The sequence below is a fragment of the Diaphorina citri genome, unplaced genomic scaffold (genome assembly GCF_000475195.1).
Source record: "Diaphorina citri unplaced genomic scaffold, Diaci psyllid genome assembly version 1.1 scaffold164, whole genome shotgun sequence".
NCBI lineage: Eukaryota > Metazoa > Arthropoda > Insecta > Hemiptera > Psyllidae > Diaphorina > Diaphorina citri.
In genome coordinates this window covers 230944-254709 of record NW_007377601.1, presented here as the reverse complement: position 1 = coordinate 254709, position 23766 = coordinate 230944, and the positions used below count along the sequence as shown (strand labels likewise).

At 39.0% G+C, this 23766-nt stretch overlaps 2 protein-coding genes across 2 annotated transcripts in view; both read left to right on the top strand.

The window, feature by feature from the left end:
* LOC113465808 (acyl-CoA Delta(11) desaturase-like) overlaps positions 1-14989 on the top strand; it is a 17560-nt gene extending 2571 nt beyond the window's left edge. Inside the window, exons 3-4 of the mRNA XM_026820649.1 lie at positions 14021-14413; positions 14935-14989. Coding sequence (XP_026676450.1) covers positions 14021-14413; positions 14935-14989 — 448 coding nt within the window. The remainder of the gene's footprint in view (positions 1-14020; positions 14414-14934) is intronic.
* LOC103505325 (acyl-CoA Delta(11) desaturase-like) overlaps positions 8673-23766 on the top strand; it is a 23831-nt gene continuing 8737 nt past the window's right edge. Inside the window, exon 1 of the mRNA XM_026820663.1 lies at positions 8673-8808. The gene's annotated coding sequence lies outside the window, so the exon portion shown is untranslated. The remainder of the gene's footprint in view (positions 8809-23766) is intronic.

The window sequence follows — 23766 nt, the reverse complement described above, 5'->3', positions numbered from 1 at the left end:
GGCGGGGGGGTGTGGATGCTCCAAATGTTTGAAGTCTGCCGTACAGTAAAGGAGAAAAATGGAGTTACATTACGGCCCTGTTATTTAGTGTTGACAATGGTAGGCTTTTATTTGTTAGGTTTATATTAGACATCCTATGTATTAACATCATTCTTAACCGTAGTAGTACCTAGTATCCAATAATAATAAAAACGCTAAGAATAATGGTAGGCTTGTAAACTTGTGATTTAAAGGATATTTCAACCAGGGGAAGTCATCGATATACCTGTATACCTCTCTTAAGGTGCGTCCACACAAAATGCCGATTTATTGGACAGGGTACCCCACTGTGGGTAGGAATAACGTGTGTGGCGGAAAAAGCTGCCGACCTAGCTCTCTCAGACTGTCTGACAGACCTAGGTAGGAAGCTTTCTCCGTCACAAGTTCCGACTTTCTGACAGACGGTCAAAGCGTAAGTGACCGACAACAGGTGCCTCTGGAGTTATTTTGGTTTCAAATTTTTTCATGACACATTGCTCAAGGCAAGTTTCCCGTTTCCGACTTGTAAACTTGTGATTTAAAGGATATTTCAACCAGGGGAAGTCATCGATATACCTGTATACCTCTCTTAAGGTGCGTCCACACAAAATACCGATTTATTGGACAGGGTACCCCACTGTGGGTAGGAATAACGTGTGTGGCGGAAAAAGCTGCCGACCTAGCTCTCTGAGACGGTCTGACAGACCACCTAGCTTTCTCCGTCACAAATTCCGACTTTCTGACAGACGGTCAAAGCGTAAGTGACCGACAACAGGTACCTCTGGAGTTATTTTGGTTTCAAATTTTTTCATGACACATTGCTCAAGGCAAGTTTCCCGTTTCCGAGTATACAATCGGGCCTGATCACGGAAATAGAGATCCTATAAACATAATAATTCTAGGTGTCAAATATACGTATGTAAAGTCCTACGGGCTTAACCAATGTACGGGCTTAACCCAGACCAAAGTGTTGTGTGTATTTTTCCAATATGTGAGGAAGATTGTGATATTGAAGTAAATAACCAAGATTTACAAGATTATTTATACAGTTTTTACCATTAGGCAGGTATTTATATATAGGCAGAGAAATTACAGTTAGGTGGCTGTGGCTGGGGTAGATATCATCATTCCTGCAATTTCATTGTTTCATTCCTTACATTGTAATTGTGTTTGTGTATTGTGAAAATCTCCATCAAACCATCCCGAACAATGCGGTCAGAGGGAATCTTTTCCATTTCAGAAGTATGCAAATATAGGTATCCATCACTATTTATAATCGCGAAATCCGCGAACATAATCGCGAAACCCGCGAACATAATCGCGAAATCTGCGAACATAATCGCGAAATCCGCGAACATAAGCCTACCTATAACCTATATATGTACCTACATGCTATACTACGTTAGGGTAGATAAGTATATACTACGTAGGGTTGATAAGAATATACTACGTAGGGTAGATAAGTAGGTAAGTACGAGTGTGGTATCACGTAGGTACACCGTGCACTCAGCTGACAGAGTCAGTCAGTTGAAATGTCACTTATAAGCAGCGCCTACAAAATGGTACATGTCCAATGGTGCATGTCCTTGACACATGTCCACACAAACAATAGAAAAAAATCTACCAAAACCCTTGGTCTGACGCGCTTTAGATGGGTTGCAGTTGATCGGTGATCAATTGGAATGTTGACTTACATTCCCTACCCATCCAGGAACGGAAATGTTCGGTCAGAAAATTTCCACCCTGGCCGGGATTTGAAGCGAGCACCTCCGAGCTGAGGGTCCTTGACCACCTGGTCTCTTGCTCTTGACCACTCGGCCACAGAGGTGGACTAAATTTTATTGCTATTAACATTTTTTTACATCTTTATAATTCCAGCTGTCGTGGTAGGAGGCCTAGGCGGGTTTGGAGTGACAGCCGGAGCTCACAGACTATGGACACATAAGACGTACAAGGCGAAATGGCCACTCCGAGTACTTTTGCTGACTGGTTATGCCATAGCTGGACAGGTAAGTACTTAGGACCGGGTCCACAAAGTGGGTTTAATATCCCTAGAATAACTAAAAAGTTCGAACGTTACGTAGGAATGATATTTGACGCAAGTTGTACGGTAGATTCGTGGAGCTTATCACAGTTTTGGGCCTTTGGTCCCACAAAAAGCCCACTTAAGGTGGGTTTTTTGTGTACTTTGGTAAGTCTAATTGTTTTGGTCGGTATCAATGGGGGACCGTTTCAGAGTAGGTGCTATTGTAGTTTCGTACTTCATACTTTTCATCATGCTAAACCCCAACTTTCAAACTTAGTTAAGTCAAACTCTTCAAAAGAGCTTAAATTTTCTTTCCTATTAAATCTAGAAGGTAGATAACCTAGGTACTACTTTTCTATACTTCGAATGTACCAAATATATTTTTCCTATTCCATTTTTGACCGATTTTGTTTTCGAATTCAAACCCTTTTCAACTTCTTTCTCGGGAGTCTTGGGAGCTAGTCAACCATTCGAATACCAACGATGCACAACGATGCTTAACATTAGTGATCTATTGGGAACTGGCAAATACAGCGTGATATCGTCAGCCGCTGCCTGCACGCGCAAGGCTTATCTTAGATTTTGTTTTTGTCAAAAGTGGGGGTGATTTTAATTTATCCACAGAAAATTTGTCCAGAGAAAAGTCCCCATCAAATGACATGAAAAAGAGGAAGAAAAGGCAATTTTGTACTTACTAGAACTTTGGTTCTGAATTCTGAATTAATAAAATGAGTGGAAAAAGTGAGATTGGTTTTCTGACATTGAAATTGGAGGATTTTTTCCGCGTTGGGATTCAGCATTTCCTACTTCCTAGCAGATCCGATGTTTGAACAGAACTGATGGGCAGTGATAGTACGGTAAGTAAGATGGTACGTGTACGTGGTAACGTGGTTCCTCTCTCAATAGATGCTAAAATACAGAGACATTGTTTCTGATGGTAGGATTGTTAGATGGTACTAGCTCTAGTGGTGAAATCGTAATTCGAGGGGCTGCGGTTTGCTAATTCATAAATATTAGGTAATGCAGGTACCTATGTGCATTCTTGAAAGCAGCTACTAAAAGAAGAAGAAGAAGAAGAAGGAGGAGAAGAAGAAGAAGAAGGAGAAGAAGAAGAAGAAGAAGGGGAAAAAAGAACAGATAGTGGCACAACATTTGAAGGGCTACTTTACAATACTAGAGCACGAAAAGACGAGAAACCGAGAACGTTTCGTCTTGAAATACCGAAATTCAAATGCAACTACATATTTGCATGCCCGTTACGGGATTGAACTCGGGACTTCCAGCACGGAAAGAAAACGTGTGGCCAATCGACCACTGAACCAATTGTGCTCCTACCCCCTACGTTACATTGAAATGGGGTGACGCATCTTTTCTGACGCAAATCCAGTATGCGGAGTCCAGTATGTAGGTACGGTCTCTAATTTCTGGTTTTCCTCCCTCAAGCTCGGTTGGGATTTAGTACCCGTGGCTAGGAATTCTGATAACACACCCTTTGGGAACTCTGATAAGTTGATAAAATGACCTTCAGACTCTGGGATAGGTTGGAGAATCATGACTTCCTCAAACGCCACAAGTCAGAGTCAACAAGCACTTCCTAAGCCCTACACCCAAGTACCTATGATAGAATCTTTAGGTAAGGGGTACAGATACCTACATATTAGACATTAGTGATGGACAAATATTGACATTTCGTCACCAGTTCAGAAAACACTGCAAGTTAACCCTTTGCACCATTGGATTTAATTGGTCCGCTTCGAACTGATTAGGTTTGCAACCCTCTTTTCTTCCAACCATGTCTAAAGCTGATGTCAGGGAGATCCCGTAGCCTAGAGAGGATACCTGGGGAAGAGTCTGATGGGTGATGGGGGATCCAGATAACTAGCCAGCGGTGATACTCGTAACACGTTGAATGCGCCAGGTTCCAATGGGTCATTAAAGTTAAGAAAAGCCTTTGGCGCCTTTTTTTACAGTAGTATCAAAACAACACGAATATTCAAAAAATGTTATCAGAAATTAAATAGGATATACCTTTATAGCTTAAAATTAACTAAACACGACCGAGTGATCGACTACTGGTGTAAAGTCGACTACTGGTACATTCACCCTAATTCAATAATATCTCGAGAACGGTATATAAGATGTCCTGTCTTCCTTCTCTCTTCGATTTCGGGACGATAAGACCATAGCAGTTACAGTTCCCTCTGTCAAACCTCTTAAAAAAAGTTAAGAAATGTTGAGCTTGATTTTTACCGGGGTCGTGGGCTTTTCCTGGTCCACTCTGCCTGTTGAGGTTAAGTTGAATAAGCGGGTATCTTATCCCCAAATGGTGGGTAAAACCCCCGTAATTGAAAATCTTAGCGAAGTTAAATCCATTAATAGATAAATAAACAAGATAGAGGTATATACTCGTTTACTCGTATACCATATAGACCATAAAAGGAATATCCCTACCAAATTTCAGCTTTCTAGGTGTTGTGGTTCTCGAGATAGAGCGATCAGTGTGTGAACTATGAAATGTGAATGGATCTTGTTCTTTTAATATAAGATACCTATCTATACGAGTTAATGCTCGGGAGTTTGGAAATAAATACTTACCTACAAGTAACTCCAGTGAATAGAGGGTTAAATCCGACTAACTATAGGTAGGTAGGTATAAACATAATATCTAGGTACTTATTGTACCCAGGGGCGGATAATATGAATGGATTGATTGACTTCTATAAGATAGACTAGAAAGTGACCCTGAATATTGCTATAAGCCTTAAGTCAAAATTATTTCTACATAATACGGTATTTCTAGGACCACAGGGCAGAGTTATTCCTGAACAAATCTTTGTGAAATCCTCACTTACTCATAAGGTTAATTTGGATACTCCAGTTAAGATTGTGGGAACCTACACACTTCGGCGCTGTTACTCTGATGGACCTTTTGTTGTCCTCTTTTCACGAAAAAAAGGCTTGACCGATTTTGATGAATTTTTTTGTGGTTGTTGAGAAGAGTACTGAGGGTGACATAGGCTATTTAAATTTGTCATATTCCAGCCCGATCCAAAATGGCAGCACCTCAAAGTTATGACTGTTATGCCACGCTGATCCCGTACAAAGGACCGGTCAACCATCACTAGTTGGGAATAAAGGGAGAACAGGCTCTTGATTTTAAATCATTAAATTAAAGTAAAATCGAAAAATTAAATCAAGAATGAAAATAAACTGAATATTAAACAAATTAGGTAGGTACATAGGTACTGATTTTCTCTAATCACTACGGGCTAAAAAATTCCCGGAGGGACGGGCCCAGCTTGTTCTTATAGGGAATTCCCATTATTTTAACTTTCGATTATTTCAACTACCCTCGGTCCCAATTAGTTGAAATAATTGAGGTTCTACTGTACCTAGTACCTACCCATTTCTACCTACATATGCATGACCTATCTCTTTGCTCTTTATCAAGTAGGCAGGAATTTGCCATTTTGATCGGAATAATCGGATAAAACTATTATTTCACGTAAAAGTTTGACCCCTAATGACGCACTTTGTTTATGTTCGCATCGGAATTCAATTAATTAATATTAAAAACCTCGTAGGAATATTAAAAACGTGAGGGCTGATTATTTTATTTTCCCACGTCAATCGCATCACATGGTTGAGAGTTTTTGATAGGTTTGTCTAATATACCTATTTGGCATCAAGGCAAGATGGCCCCTGAGATTGATTCTACTCCTGTGCTATTCTGTGGCAGGACAGGTAAGATTTTCAATTATTGATAAGGCGGGGAAAAATGTCCTGAAATCTTCTCCTTAGGCCTCGGCTACGATGAGAGCGGCAAGCGTCAAGCGGCAAAACTAAAACTTTCTGTTTCCATTGAACCCAGCTTGTTATAAAAAGCACCGTCTTATCTATAGGTATAGGTATGTAGATACCTATTACTTTAGGATACCTACGTAGGTCGATTAAAAGTAGGTAGATAGTTATTAAAGATCGATTAAAGAACCACCAATTTTTTATGTCTGGGAGAAAAATAGCGGCAAGCGTCAAGCGGCAAAACTAAAACTTTCTGTTTCCATTGAACCCAGCTTGTTATAAAAAGCACCGTCTTATCTATAGGTATGTATGTAGGTACCTATTACTTTGGGATACCTACGTAGGTCGATTAAAAGTAGGTAGTTATTAAAGATCGATTAAAGAACTACCAATTTTTTATGTCTGGGAGAAAAAGTAGCGTCGTACTTTGCAAAGATGTAAACCTATCAATATCACTGTAGAAATACCTAACTGTAGATCAATTAATAACAACATCCGAGTGTTGTTGTTATTAATCCTTGTCGAGTCATTGTCACGGGTAATGTACGTAAGATGGTTGTCAAATTCAATATTGATTGCTTTTAAGCAACATGGCAGGGTACAAAAATTGATAGAGAAGCTACCTACAAAAATTGACTGACAAGGTAATAAAAATGCAAACATTGACAAATAATGTAAAAAATAAATAAATAAATAAATAAAAAAATATGATATTTACTAATGAATTTTATTTTTGTTGGTAGTAGGGGCCCGTCCCTCCGGGAATTTTTTAGCCTGTAGTTTATTCGATCGTGGTTAGAAAATCAGTACTTATGTACCTACCTAATTTGTTTAATATTCAGGAATCGTACTCCTTATTGCTTACAGTTCTCTTTTTTAAAACCTTTAAAAAAAAAAAAAAAAAAAAAAAAAAAAAAAAAATCAATCAGCCCTTGGATGATTGCTTTTGGCTGACATTTGGTTTTGACTACAAATTTTTACGAGTGGATGTCCTCCGCACTCCACCATCACAATTTTTTTAGCAAACGAAATTTCGGGATGGTATCCTCCCTGTTTAAAGTCCCCCAGCCAGACTAAGCTGGTCTACTCCCTGATTAGTCCCCCAGCCAGACATAACCAAATCACACAGGCATCCCTTGAGGATCCACATCAAGAGTTGTATCAATACCTTAGTATAGGCATCCTACTTATCAATCAAGAAACAGATAAATCGGGCCTAGGTAGGCACCTCCATAGAATAGAATAGAATATCTTGTTTATCCTGCCCGAATAGGACTGAAAAGTCCCTTTACCCCAGCAGTCTAAACAAGGTCTCGTATATTTGATGGGTTAAAGAATAATAATAATACATATACAACTAACAATTCAGTAAAAAGACCTTGTTAACTAGAACTGCCCGAATAGGACTGAAAAGTCCCTTTACCCCAGCAGTCTAAACAAGGTCTCGTATATTTGATGGGTTAAAGAATAATAATACATATACAACTAACAATTCAGTAAAAAGACCTTGTTAACTAGACAAAAAGGGTAAATTAAAATTAATAGGTGGTAGACCCGTGTAGGTCTCTAATACTTCTACATATATTCAAAGATTAAATCATAAACACTTACACCATTTGGATTCTGGAGTCAAATATCAAGGCACCTTACTACCTACTACACATATCAAAGTAAGCATTTCCTGTGCAATAAGTAGGTAGATCGGTTTATCGGTTAGAAGAATATGGCATGATTGATTTTCTAATACTAGAGGGAGTAGAGATCTACATACAGTTCTAAGTGAGTTCCATTTGGCTTAGGCTTGACAATAAAATTAGTTGATTCTAGTACCTATTTCTGTTGTTCTATAAGAAGAAGAAAGCGTTGATAAAATCATCCAAAGTTTCTTTTTGGAAAGTGTTTAAGTGGTATCTCATATCATGTTTCATCATTCTATTGTTTGAAAAGTCAGCAGTGTAAATCAAGTAGGCAGTGTAAATTGCACCGCAATGAAGGGAAAACGGTTAGTGAATATCTTATGAGTCACAGGGGATAGCACGTTGATTGCCCAATCGATAAAGATAAGCACCATTGCCCGTGGTTGGTATCCTGATTGGTAATCGCTTCCTGATGACTTTTCCAACCTCAACTTGGCTTGGTGACATTGATGTGAGAAAGAAGGGTAGCTTGTCACCGAATTGAGGGTAACGCGGCTTTATCAAGTTACTTTGGAAATTGTCAAGTGACGTCAGACCTTTTTTAAGAACTCTTATAGTAGCCATTTATAAGAGCTAGAGACTTGAAATTTGGCATGCAGCTGTCAAATGTGACAAGGATTTGGTTAAGATTTAAGATCGGTGCAACGCTTGGCGGCATTTCGGCCGATTTTTGGCGGTTTTCAGCTATACTGACTAAACGGTTAGATAGATTGTAAAGGTTACAATAGAAAAACACCCAAATAAGGAAAGTCGTGCGATGTTCACACCAGATTTCTTAGCTACGCCATTGCCACAACCAAATAATGGACATTCTCGAATAACGGACATCTTCCAATAGCAGACAAAACCTCTTATAATCTTGTACGAGAGTGTCCACTATTTTTTAGAGGTTTCACTTTTTTTTAAATTGAGCTTAACAAGGGGCAACCTAGATCCTAGATAGCTTGTAAGACAAGAGCATCCACCCCCCTCCCCCTAACATCACTGTTTGGAGGTTTGACCCTCCCCTCTCAATAAAATCTTGGTACGTAAGCACTAGATTGCAGGTTCGATTCCCGCCCGGGGCAATTACAAAATATGTATAATTAATTATTAGGTACCTATTGTAATAGTAAAATATTTCCTCTTCCTTCAGGATTCTTCATTGGAGGAGTAGGAGGTTTTGGAGTAACAGGAGGTGTTCACAGGTTGTGGTCTCACAGATCCTACAAGGCAAGATGGCCCCTGAGATTGATTCTACTCCTGTGCTATTCTGTGGCAGGACAGGTAAGATTTTCAATTATTGATAAGGCGGGGGAAAATGTCCTGAAATCTTCTCCTTAGGCCTCGGAGCCCTCCTGTTTACCAGGCGAGCGCCTTGACCACTACACCACCGAGGTAGGTTGGGCTTAGAAGGACCTCACTGAAAAAGCAGGGACTCTACGAGGGCCTCCCAAGTGATTCCAGCAGCACGCCATTACTCAGATGGTCTCCTATTCGGATAACAACCACGTGCAACGTTACTTAGTTTCAGTGAACCATTGGGAACTCGTACATTCAACGTGCTTTTGTCGCTCGATTATTATTATTATTATTTTCAAAATTTATTTGGAGGGACTAATGCACTAATGACTAACATCCATCAAACATCAAAGTCCTTGTTTTCTTCAATCTTCAAATTTCGATCTCGAAGAATTTTCGGAAATTTAATTCTGACAAAGCCTACGGTAGGTACTTTTTTTTTTTTAAGGGCTTTATTTTTAGTGGCAGGGTTCTCACGTGAGTTCTTCCACCCAACCACAAAATTTATATCTTAAATTAACCATTAGGTCCTAAGGACTTAGGTTAATGAAACTTAATTACATGTGATCTCATTTTTCTCATTCATAGATGAAACCAAGCTCTATTGTTAAATTCCAATGTTAATTATCTTATCTGCCAAATTGTTATTACTATACAGGGTGAACACTATGATTTTGAACACACTATCTTCAACAGATAAGATTCGTTCTCGGAACGGCTGGCTTTCTCCTATCCTGTCTTCCTTCTCTCTTCGCTTTCGGGACGATAAGACCTTAGCAGTTACAGTTCCCTCTATCAAACCTCTTGAAAAAAGGCCCCGGTAACAAGTCAAAGATTAAATAATGTCATAGGTACCGACGTTTTTTGTACGTTCTAAACGAGGAGGTATCTATGTATTTTATGAGCGCCCTGAAACTATTAAGGTATGCAATGTGGTACACAAACAGTAGTGGAGATGTCTGAATCACCATTTGTTAAACACAATAGATTACGGGCGCCGTTAAATTACCTATTTGAGTATGCAATGTGGCAAACAAGTATTAGTGGAGATGTCTGACTCACCATTAGGGAGATACGTTTACAAGCGCCGTGTCACTATTTAAGTATGCAATGTACAAAAAAGGCGCCATCTAAAACCCAGCGCGTTACTACAGAGCTAACCATGCCCCCAATCTTATTTAGCCGTGTTTTCTCAAAACCGTGTTCACCCTGTATAGAAAACAATATGATATTATCATAGAATAGAATAGAATACCTTGTTTATCCTGCCCGAATAGGACTGAAAAGTCCCTTTACCCCAGCAGTCTAAACAAGGTCTCGTATATTTGATGGGTTAAAGAATAATAATAATACATATACAACTAACAATTCAGTAAAAAGACCTTGTTAACTAGAAAAAAAGGGTAAATTAAAATTAATAGGTGGTAGACCCGTGTAGGTCTCTAATACTTCTACATATATTCAAAGATTAAATCATAAACACTTACACCATTTGGATTCTGGAGTCAAATATCAAGGCACCTTACTACCTACTACACATATCAAAGTAAGCATTTCCTGTGCAATAAGTAGGTAGATCGGTTTATCGGTTAGAAGAATATGGCATGATTGATTTTCTAATACTAGAAAGAGTAGAGATCTACATACAGTTCTAAGTGAGTTCCATTTGGCTAGGCTTGACAATAAAATTTGTTGATTCTAGTACCTATTTCTGTTGTTCTAAGAAGAAGAGAGCTTTGATAAAATCATCCGAAGTTTCTTTTTGGAAAGTGTTTAAGTGGTACCTATCTCATATCATGTTTCATCATTCTATTGTTTGAAAAGTCAGCAGTGTAAATCAAGTAGGCAGTGTAAATTACACCGCAATGAAGGGAAAACGGTTAGTGAATCTTATGAGTAACAGGGGATAGCACGTTGATTGCCCAATCGATAAAGATAAGCACCATTGCCCATGGTTGGTATCCTGATTAGTAATCGCTTCCTGATGACTTTTCCAACCTCAACTTGGTTTGGTGACATTGATGTGAGAAAGAAGGGTAGCTTGTCACCGAATTGAGGGTAACACGGCATTATCAAGTTACTTTGGAAATTATCAAGTGACGTCAGACCTTTTTTAAGAACTCATAGTAGCCATTTTTTGAGCATCGATGGTTTCAATACATAAGTGTGGACACACCTTTAGAATTTAAAATCATGCTCCTTGGATCAAACAACTTTCTTTGGTTTAAGGTGGATATTTTTCAGTAGGTATGGGGGAACTTTTGTGAAAGAAACAGTGAATGACTTTTTGTGTTTTGCACATTGCATAGTTAGTTTATTGCCGGGCTATCCTCAGATAAGATACTTTGTATCTTAAAACATACCCGAGATAGTTTTGCTTGGTAACTAAATCAACTACCTAATCATGTAATCAACCAATTGACAAAACAAAAAGAGGTTCAGCTTTGAAGTTTAATTTTTATTTAGGTAGGTACATAATTATGTAGATTATCTGTTTAGTCTGGCTGGCGGATACTCCAGCTTGAAATTTCCCTTGATAAAGAAAAAGAAATAGGTAGCTATAGTGGAGTGCTGGAGTGAGAAGGGCATCCGAAATTTTTGTAGCCAAAATCTATTGTTAGCCCAAAGCAATCACTCTTGATGGAGACTATTGTGAGCCTGACAATAAGGGCTGATTGAGACTATTGTGAGCCTGACAATAAACGCCGAGGAAAAACCCTTCTCACGTGATTTCACTCTTTTCTCCTTCAATCTTTTTATTTGGGGGGGCTTAAGCCCCCCAAGCCCCCCCCTATCGCCGCCTATGATGGGGGTCCGTTTCAGAGTAGGTGCTATTGTAGTTTCGTACTTCATACTTTTCATCATGCTAAAACCCAACTTTAATCAAGTCAAACTCTTCAAAAGAGCTTAAATTTTCTTTCCTATTAAATCTAGAAGCTAGATAACTTAGGTACTACTTTTCTATACTTCGAATGTACCAAATATATTTCTCCTACTATTCCATTTTTGATCGATTTTGTTTTCGAATTCAAACCCTTTTCAACTTTTTTCTCGGGAGTCTTGGGAGCTAGTCAACCATTCGAATACCAACGATGCACAACGTTGCTTAACATTAGTGATCGATTGGGAACTGGCAAATACAGCGTGATATCGTCAGCCGCTGCCTGCAGGCGCAAGGCTTACCTTAGATTTAGTTTTTGTCAAAAGTGGGGGTGATTTTATGATATCAACGGAAGATTTGTCCAGAAGAAAAGCCACCATCAAATGACATGAAAAAGAGGAAGAAAAGGCAATCTTGTACTTACTAGAACTTTGGTTCTGAATGAATAAAATGAGTAGAAAAAGTGAGATTGGTTTTCTGACATTGAAATTGGAGGATTTTTTCCGCGTCGGGATTCAGCATTTCCTACTTCCTAGCAGATCCGATGTTTGAACAGAACTGATGGTAGGGTAAGTAAGATGGTACGTGTACGTGGTAACGTGGTTCCTCTCTCAATAGATGCTAAAATACAGAGTGGATTTCGGATTATTTATTATTTTTGACGATCTTTACGAAAAAAATACATTTGGACAGTTATATTTTTCATGAGAATCATCAATTATGTTGATCAAGAGCACCCAATGTGTTGAGGTGATAATTGAGGAGAGCCAATGTCAGACTTGATTTCAAAAACAAACACAAAGTCACTCAGAGTTCATTGTGTACGCGGGTACGAACGTACTCCGCAAGTTTATCAATTTCCATGCCCAAGGACCTGGAATCGATTCTGAGATCAAAATGCGTAGGTAAAATAAATTTATCATGATGAAATCAATGCCTTGATTTCAAAAACAAACACAAAGTCACTCAGAGTTCATTGTGTACGCGGGTACGAACGTACTCCGCAAGTTTATCAATTTCCATGCTCAAGGTCCTGGAATCGATTCTGAGATCAAAATGCGTAGATAAAATTTAAATTAAAAATTTAAAATGTTGGAGTTTAAATTTACATTTAATGGAGGAGTTGCAGTTGGGAAAATATTTTTAATAAAAGGTCGATTCATACGTAAAAAGTTGTGAAAAATCCGAATCTGAGGTCAAAACTATGAGAAAAAAAAAAAAAAAAAAAACTAAAAAAGTTGGAAAAAACCGAAATTGAGGGAAAAAAAAAAAAAAAAAAAAAAAAAAAAAAAAAAAAAAAATGAAAAGGTTGAAAATTCAATTTTTAATTGCTGTTCTAATGAAAAAGTTCAAAGAGTTGTGACGTCAGATTTCACGTCAAAATGCGCAGAAACGCTTGCGCAGAAACAAACGAAGCGGGAATCATGAATTGTGACGTCATCGCCTACGGGAGCGTATGCCGTGACGTCAAACTTTATGATTTACCGATATTTTTTAAATCGATTTATCTCGGTAACTAGAAGTCGTAGAAGAAAAAGAAAAATTCCGTTGGTCCTTATTTTTCCTGCTCTATGACTTTGAAGTTTGAAGCATCACCCAAGTAAGCGCAACTGATCTATTGTAAAATTTTGTATATTTAAATTAAAAATTTAAAATGTGGGAGTTTGAAAGCTGAGTCCACAGACTCCTCTACTCCAGACATAGTCGATCAACCGTCGCATCGATCCACATCGATTCACGGACTATGTGTGGACACAGCTTAACGTAGGTTCTTTCTCAATGAATCAGGTTCAGGTATCGAGTTGGTAAACTGTATTGACGAATTTACGTCTATTATAGTATAATTTTATTACATACTAAGTACTAGGTACCTCTGTCGCAATCATAGCTCAATAGATCAGTTGCGCTTACTTGGGTGATGTTTCAATAATATAGTTCGGGACTTTACGCATAATATATTTAGAATTTTGGCATTGTAAATTGTGATCCATGTCTAAAACTTGTTACACATGTCCACTTTGTTGAAACAATAGATATTGAAGCAAAGGCGCCCCCCAAAAACCAACCCCATCTCAAAATGGCCTTGCAATTAATGATCCAGGTCCAAGACTTGGTGGAAGCGTTGTCATAGGAACAGAATTACAGAGGTGCTGCATGTGGGGGCATCGGGTTTGGTATAAGTAGAGCCATCGGCTATAAAGAGCTCCCTATGTCACTGCGACCTGGTTAGATATTTTGACTTTTTGGGTACATCGGTTATTTGTTTGAATAATAGATTTGAGATATTTCATTAGAACCTTGTTTGTTTGTTTCCAGTCGCATTCTGCCGAGTGAAAACGTCTGGGTTTCCATCGTGTCGTTGGGCGAGGGCTGGCACAACTACCACCACGTCTTCCCCTGGGACTACCGAGCAGCTGAAATGGGCAGCTATTCCCTCAACCTCACCACCTTCTGGCTGGACCAGTTCGCCAAAATCGGCTGGGCGTACGATCTGAAGAAGCCGTCGGATAAAATGATCCGAAGTCATGCTGAGAAATACGCAGGCCATGACCATCCTGTAGAAGTTACCGAGGAAGACGCTAGTACGATGGATTTAGAAGAGATCAACGACAACATTGAAATCGTCAGAAATAACAATGTCGAAAGCAAAGACAAACTCATAGAACTGATTAACGGACAAACCTTTGATCCTGTCACAGAGGGGGGGGGGTGGATGCTCCAAATGTTTGAAGTCTGCCGTACAGTAAAGGAGAAAAATGGAGTTCCATTACGGCCCTGTTATTTAGTGTTGACAATGGTAGGCTTTTATTTGTTAGGTTTATATTAGACATCCTATGTATGTATTAACATCATTCTTAACCGTATAGTAGTACCTAGTATCCAATAATAATAAAAACGCTAAGAATAATGGTAGGCTTGTAAACTTGTGATTTAAAGGATATTTCAACCAGGGGAAGTCATCGATATACCTGTATACCTCTCTTAAGGTGCGTCCACACAAAATGCCGATTTATTGGACAGGGTACCCCACTGTGGGTAGGAATAACGTGTGTGGCGGAAAAAGCTGCCGACCTAGCTCTCTCAGACTGTCTGACAGACCTAGGTAGGAAGCTTTCTCCGTCACAAGTTCCGACTTTCTGACAGACGGTCAAAGCGTAAGTGACCGACAACAGGTGCCTCTGGAGTTATTTTGGTTTCAAATTTTTTCATGACACATTGCTCAAGGCAAGTTTCCCGTTTCCGACTATACAATCGGGCCTGATCACGGAAATAGAGATCCTATAAACATAATAATTCTAGGTGTCAAATATACGTATGTAAAGTCCTACGGGCTTAACCAATGTACGGGCTTAACCAATGAGTAGATTACTATTTACTCAGTTAGTAAACACTAGAGATCTTCAGGGTTAGGATAGATATCTGAAATAGTGTGCGTTGTCCTGTCACCTATTCGTCACAGTCTCATATGTTACCTGATTTCGAATCTCCTGAAATATCAGTTCGGCTAGGTCGACCTGCTGTAATAATTAAGCTCATTTTTGAAATTACCTATTTAAATTATTTCATTCAAGTAGCATAAAATTGAATGAGTTTGATAGTTTTTCTCGGGCATTTGTGATATTTTTATTAGTTTGAAATAGAAAAGTGATCAATTTTTACGGAATCAGTTAAAAGGTAAGTCAGGAGGGTATTTGGTAGGTGCTTAGATACCTAGATACCTATTTACTCTTTGATTAACTGATTAATAACACAATTAGAAAAAAAAGATGAATCATTGCTGTTGTGGTCTTGCATTTTTTTTTCTACAACGCTGGGAATCGAAACCGGAATCTTCTGTATGGCAAGCAAGTGCTTTACCTCAGGAGTCTCTCAGGACTAGCCGATATTGAAGTAGAAAACATTATATGTGTTTAATACGGTAATTCTGTAAGTATTAGTTATACCTAATTATTATTGTAATTTCTTCAATCATTGTTTCTAACATTGTTTCTGATGGTAGGATTGTTAGATGGTACTAGCTCTAGTGGTGAAATCGTAATTCGAGGGGCTGCGGTTTGCTAATTCATAATAATATTAGGTAATGCAGGTACCTATAATGTACATTCTTGAAAGCAGCTACTAAAAGAAGAAGAAGGAGAAGAAGAAGGAGAAGAAGAAGAAGAAGAAGAAGAAGAAGAAGATATTTGGCATTTCTTGATAAGAAAGGCGCAAAACAATAACATTGACTGACGTCACTGGTCTCTGACGTTGTTTCTTGTAGATATTTGGCATTTCTTGATAAGAAAGGCGCAAAACAATAACATTGACTGACGTCACTGGTCTCTGACGTTGTTTCTTGTAGAAAAAAAATCTGTGGGAAGAAAATGCTAGAAAGACGAACATTTTCATCATAACAATTCACAATAGGTATTTATATGAGTACCTACCTAGGTATTATGGAATGAGAATAAGATGTGATGGTAAATCCAATAAACGCTTTGGACAAATTCATAAAATAAGAATTTGAATGTTGATAGATTCTTCTCATTCACCTTTGCTCTTGTCGGCGTTTTTCGTCAACTTCTGTAATGCGTCAACTTCTGTAGTTGGTAGTGCGTCTGCCTTGTAAGCGCTAGGCCGCGGGTTCGATTCCCGCCCGGGGCAGATTTTATCCTGATGGGATAATGTTCGTTCTCGGAACGGCTGGCTCTCTCCTATCCTGTCTTCCTTCTCTCTTTGATTTCGGGACGATAAGACCCTAGCAGTTACAGTTCTCTCTGTCAAACCTGTTAAAAAAAAGTACTTAGGTTTTTGTTTCCCCATTCATATTTTAAAATTTTCTGACACTATCAGGGTTCCTTCCCTATTCATTCAGGTTCTTTATCTACTCATTCAGGTTCTTTTCCTATTCATTCAGGTTCTTTCTCTACTCATTCAGGTTCTTTTCCTATTCATTCAGGTTCTTTCTCTACTCATTCAGGTTCTTTTCCTATTCATTCAGGTTCTTTCTCTACTCATTCAGGTTCTTTTCCTATTCATTCAGGTTCTTTCTCTACTCATTCAGGTTCTTTTCCTATTCATTCAGGTTCTTTCTCTACTCATTCAGGTTCTTTTCCTATTCATTCAGGTTCTTTCTCTACTCATTCAGGTTCTTTTCCTATTCATTCAGGTTCTTTCTCTACTCATTCAGGTTCTTTTCCTATTCATTCAGGTTCTTTCTCTACTCATTCAGGTTCTTTTCCTATTCATTCAGGTTCTTTCTCTACTCATTCAGGTTCTTTTCCTATTCATTCAGGTTCTTTCAATTGAAAAAATCCTCCTTCCCAGGGTGGTTAGGTTGTTTACCTCCCGCCTCTGTGGCCGAGTGGTCAAGAGCACTGACTCTCAACCTGGAGGTGTTGGCGTCGAATCCCGGCCAGGGCGGACATTTTCTAACCAGATTTTGCCGTTCATATATAGGTATGGATGTGAAAGAATGTGCCTTGAAGTATTGCGAAAGCGGTGCCGAGGTACAATCTTTTTTTTAAATTAAATTTCTAAAAAAAACCTCCTAGTGCGGTTAGGCTGTTTACCTGAACTTGTTGGATCCACTCTCACTGAGCGGGGAAGACAGGTCACTCACGAGCGGCGTACTCTCATCATCCGAATCATCCTGCGTTGTCATCTGATTATTCCTGTTAATATTCTCCAGGGATATGTTACAATTCCTCGTAACACTTTCCAAGGACATAGCACTATTCCTTGTGATGTTTTCCAGGGAAACGGTGCTATTCCTGGCGAAATTTTCCACGTTTTCGGTGTTTTCCCGCAGAAGTTCCTGCTGATTTGGAGCGGAGTGAATCCTGTGAATGTTTTCCAGAGAGGAGGCGGGAGTGATGGTGACTGCAGGAGTGAGCACTGTGCGAGGTATCGGAGCTACGGGAGTCTGAAACGAGGAAACAAAAATTGGTTGGTTTGTTGTTAAATAGAGCCGTATAATCGTATTTTACTGCCCATGTGTGTTTGTGTGTGTGTGTTTTTCTTTGAGTCATCATGCGAAATTTTTCTTTGGACTAGTTTAGACGTAATGGCGCCACCACACCCGTTGCCAGTCCAGACTAGTCCAAAAAGGAATTTCGTATGACTACCAGTGGCGTAGCGTGGTCTAAATTCAAGTGTAGGGCGTGTAGGGCACTAATTTCCATCATCCATGCTACCACTGATGACTACAAAAAGAAAAAAAAAGAAGTCACATAATAAAGTACAACTAAGCTTTCTTTATAGAAGGTTTTCAAAGCCCCCCCCCCCCCGATACATCACTATTTGGACAGTTGTCCCCTTCCACTTTCCTCAATGAAAACCGGGATACGGTCCTGCCTAGCACGGATAATTTTTTCATGTTTGCTAACTGTTCAGAACCCACGACAATGAAAAAGAAAGGTCCCGACCGTATAATAACACTGGGCACTGCTCATGTGTGTCCTTTTTGTAGTAATTTTACATTGACGTGACTTCTGAACAAGTCACCTACCTCGGTGGTGTAGTGGTCAAGGCGCTCGCCTGGTAAACAGGAGGGCGTGGGTTCAATCCCAGCCGAGGTATGGAATTTTATCCTCAATACAATTTGAGAATTTGACCACAATAATAGTAGTAGCCTACTGCTGGAGTAAAGGGACTTTACAGTCCTATGCGAGCAGTATAAATAAGCACTATTATTATTATTATTATAATATATACCCTATGTTTCTTTATGTCATATTCCAGCATGGCTCCTAATAGCACCTCTACCGCCCTACCCGCAGCTCTCGACGATCCATCTGATCAACCAATCAGCAGCCTGTATGACAAGAAAGTAACCAAAGTACATGACCAGCCAATCATCTGGTCCAATACGTTCTTCATTACCTTGTTCCATTTTATTGCCGCGTATGCCCCCTTCTACTGCTGGCCAAAAATGTCATATGCAACCATTCTTTGGGGTAGGTACTAGGTAGCCTGTTTGTGTGTGTGTGTATTTTTTTATTTTTACTTTCCTTATCCTATTTCCTATAGGAAGGAAAGTAATGCTACGCCGAGCAAGGCCAATAAACTGATTTTCTTTAACCACGATCGAATAAACTACGGGCTAAAAAATTCTCGGAGGGACGGGCCCACCTTGTTTAAATTTGGTATGCAGTTGTCAAATGTGACAAGGATGCGACACAAAACGGTTTTTCCGCCGCCAAAAGTTCTCCCCTCAACTCTCGAGGGCTCGATTTTAGTATGACACTTCCCCCACCATACCTAACGATCCTATGAAAAAAAAAATCGCTTGTTTTAATTATTGCAAGGTGGACCTCCTCTATCTATTAGATTAGACTACTAAGCCTCTGTGTGGGCTTTATGTGTATGAAAAAATTTCATATAAGTAGGCACTCGTACTTCAGCATGAGCGCTGTTACTCTGATGGACCTTTTGTTGTCCTCTTTTCACGAAAAAACGGCTTGACCGATTTTGATGAAATTTTTTGTGGTTGTTGATAAGAGTACTGAAGTTGACATAGGCTATGTGAATTTGTCATATTCCATCCCGATTCAAAATGGCAGCACCTCAAAGTTATAACTCTTATGCCACGCTGATCCCGTACAAAGAACGGGTCAACCACTAGTAAATAATAAATACATATAAGGGTTCGTTCTCGAAACGGCTGGCTTTTCTCCATCCTTCTTTCTGCGCTTTCGGGACTATAAGACCTTGGGACGATAGCTTCATATTGAGGTTCCCATTTGGACCTTTTCTTCTTGGGAATTTGTACCATCAATTAATTACCCTGAACAACCAACCTAAGTGGTGCACTGCTTAGCACGGTGGACTTTGAATCTGGAGGTTGTTGGTTCAAGTCCAAGTCAAGTCACAAAATTTAGCGTACTAAATTATGTGGGGAATGACATTTTGTGACAAGCATCATTTATGCAATTAAAATTCCTTTTAATTACCCTGAACAAGATCAGATCGTTCACTTGACATGGGTTGCTTTCTCTCATTTAAACTGATTTGGGGAAAAAAGGGAAAAAATCAAGACACTTATAACATTTAAAATATGAATCGTGACATTCGAAATCTGAATCAAAAACCTTCAAGGGCATACCTAATTAGTACATAATATACAATACATGACTTTACAATGTTCCTCTAGCCTTAAATATGGTGTTGTTGTTATCGGCTTAGCTGAAGCCGGGGGTTTGATGGTCTCCAGCCACGTTTAGCTGGCTCGTCCTGAACTGTGCGATCAACCATCATGAGGACTTGGGCTTTTTCTTTTAAAGCCATGTAAACCCTATTTTAACTGCCAGCTAGCTAGGCTGGTTTAGGGTTTGCTAGTCTACTCCCTGTTTGATGTCCCCTAGCCAGACTCCTTAAATAGGGTGGATGAGGATGGTATATCTGAGAAGATGGCCTGAAAAAACCCCTCCTGAATTCTGAATACATTCCTGATGTAGCCTTGGGAAACTGAAATTGCTGTAACAATACTCAATGAATCCAGTAAACCCAAGGGTAATAAAAATTGGCAATAAATCGTAGGTATATTTCACACAGTATTTCATACTAAGTAGAGGGTCGCTATATGGACTGGAATTATAAAGTGGATTACATATTTCTTTGAGATTCATGTATCTGCAAGAGCCAGTGATAGGTTCTTTTCAAGCCTCGTTTATTCAATAAATACTCACAGAACATTTTTTATAATTATGTAAGTAAATTAAATTAAGGAATACAGTAATAGATCAGTTGCGCTTACTTGTGTGATGTTTCAAAGTCATAGAGCAGGAAAAATGAGGACCAACGGAATTTTTCTTTTTCTTCTACGACTTCTAGATACCGAGATAAATCGATTTAAATAATACTGATAAATCGTAAAGTTTGCCGTCACGACATATGCTCCCGTAGGCGATGACGTCATAACTCATGACTCCCGCTTTGTTTGTTTGTGCGCAAGCGTTTCTGCGCATTTTGTCATTAAGTCTGACGTCACAACTCTTTGAACTTTTTAATTAGAACGGCAATTAAAAATTGAATTTTCGACCTTTTAAAGTTACTTTTTCGGAGTTTTGACTTCAGATTTGGATTTTTCACAACTTTTTACGTAGGAATCGACCTTTTATTCATAATTTTTACCCAACTGCAACTGCTCCATTGAAAGTTAACCTTTTAAAGGGGAAAAATCGTACAGGCGCTCAATTTCATACCCTTTGAACTGTTCGAATCACATTTTCCTCTCTTCTACTCCTGCTGCGATAGAGTCAATATCTTAGAATATCTATCTTGGTCTGAAGATGATGTCCTGAATGACATCGAAAGCTAACCAATTTAAAAACTTTTAATTGTAATTGTCTTGATAAAAATATTATTTCTTATTTTTATCTGAATTATTTTCCTCTAACATTTTGTCCGCTAAGCTCCAAATTTTTCTTTTGTCGTCTGCCTGTCTAAATAAACAATAAAAACCCCTCCCCCCAATCGTGAAGAGTATAAGTTACTGGTGACCTTTTTTACACATTTTCTACCCCTTTTTGAACGGTCCATATTCCCGTCTTGCTCGCGCCTTGGACCGCGGTTCACAGGCCACAGGTTAGTCAGCCCTGACCACACCGACGTTCCAGATTCGAACAAGTCGATAAAACAAACGGTCATAAACAAACTGTTCATGAAAACCAACAGTTCTAGACTTGAGTAAGGACTTGCAGGTTTCCTCTCTTGCAAATCAGAACTGCGCGCAACTCGATAGGCAACTAGGTCACGCAGACATGACATCACGTGACACGTGACTAGGCATCTCGTGTGGCCATCACCCTGAATAGTCACACCAGTTTGTTGACTTTGCTGAGAGCGTGGTTTGGTGGAAGTGGAATATTGTAATACAAATCGGAAATACACATCTCGACGGAAAATAATGCAGTAGGAAATGGCAATTTTGTCTCGCCCTTAACTTCAACTTTATCTCGGTAGTGTAGTACTTGATAGATCTAACAAATATCAGGGTATATGCTAGATCTAACAAGTATCAGAGTACTCGTATGTTAGAGCTGACAAGTCTCAGAGTACTCGTATGTTAGATCTAACAAATCTCAGAGTACTCGTATGTTAGATCTAGCAAATCTCAGAGTACTCGTATGCTAGATCTAACAAATATCAGGATATGTTAGATCTAACAAATATCAGGATATGTTAGATCTAACAAATATCAGAGTATGTTTGTAAAAGTAGTAGTCAAGAGACGCTAGACTTGGAATTTTTGGGGTCGACAGCATCAGCAGTGACTCTAGATTCTAAAACGGTCAAACTTTCTTGACTTGGCGGGGCGGAGCGCTGCCGCGCTCCTTAATATTATTTTACAGCAAATTAGACTTCATAATAAATGCGTCGAAAAATAACAGCAATAACAAATTTAGCCCCAAGCAAACAGAGTTTATTATAATAGCGACGTACTAGGTATATATACATATAAAAAAGTTAGAAATCAATAACATCTCAGCGGCAACAAAAACAAGTTCAACAATAACAGAAAGAAATCCGAAGAAATTGTTTTTGTAAACAACTTTTGTATTGAACAAAGTAAACAAAATAAAGTGGGTGATGAAAATTTATCACATGGCGATCGCGCAGTAATATGATAGTGCGCGGCAAATTTTGGAAAATCACAGTATCCGCAGGCAAATCTGACTAATTGAGCGAACGAAGTGATTTTCAGGTTTTCATCGATGGTTTTGCAGCATTTTGCAAGGGTAATAAATTATCTATTTATGTTCGAACATACCTGGAGGAAAGCTGATTATTTTTGGCCTTCATGAGAGGCATTGGACCTTTTTCTTTGAACGAGATCGACTTTTCACCGAACTATGTAGGTAGGTACCTACTTACATATTATGTAATACTAGAGGGAGATAGGTAGTTACATAATATCTATTACAGTCGAATCTGCCTAATTGGGACTCATCTGAATCGGAAACCCGGATACCTAAACGGGGGGAAAATTTGTATTCCCTTTATTTACAATTGCGTACATAATTATGTAGATTATCTGTTTAGTCTGGCTGGCGGATACTCCAGCTTGAAATTTCCCTTGATAAAGAAAAAGAAATAGGTAGATAGCTATAGTGGAGTGAGAAGGGCATCCAAAATTTTTGTAGCCAAGATCTATTGTTAGCCCAAAGCAATCACTCTTGATGGAGACTATTGTGAGCCAGACAATAAGAGTGCTTGAGAGAGTGCTTATTTATACTGCTCGCATAGGACTGAAAAGTCCCTTTACTCCAGCAGTAGGCTACTACTATTATTGTGGTCAAATTCTCAAATTATTATAGGACTGAAAAGTCCCTTTACTCCAGCAGTAGGCTACTACTATTATTGTGGTCAAATTCTCAAATTATATTGAGGATTCCATACCTCGGCTGGGATTGAACCCACGCCCTCCTGTTTACCAGGCGAGCGCCTTGACCACTACACCACCGAGGCAGGTAATAAGGGCTGATTGAGACTATTGTGAGCCTGACAATAAACGCCGAGGAAAACCCTTCTCACGTGATTTCACTCTTTTCTCCTTCAAACTTTTTTGTCCCTCAAACCAGGACGTTACACGAGTGCAATCACGCTTTCATTTGATGTTGCATTGCAACAGGTATCACAACCTTACATAACAGCGTCTCTATCTCTCTATCACATGCAAACTTCCTTGAAGGTTATCCTTATCAGAAACTCTACGTGCAAAAAAAGCTACAGTCCATAAGAATAAAATTTTATTTTTGTCTGTACATTGCTTAGAATCGTGTCTTTTTTACTTTCTATTATTTTCGACTTACGTTTTATGCATTAGGGAACCACTATACAGCCTATTTTTAGAAAAAAAAAAAAAAAAAATCATATGTATGTAGGTATATTGGACATCCACTCAAGTTCAATTCTCGCCCGGGACGAACGATAAATAATAAATACATATAAGGCGCCCCACTCACGATCAGTTTTCGTTCACCGGATCCGGTGAAAATATAAAAATTTATATTCATCCGGTGACCGGATCAGTCGAGTACACCGGATGCTCGAACAGCCACTCACGATACGGGTTACCG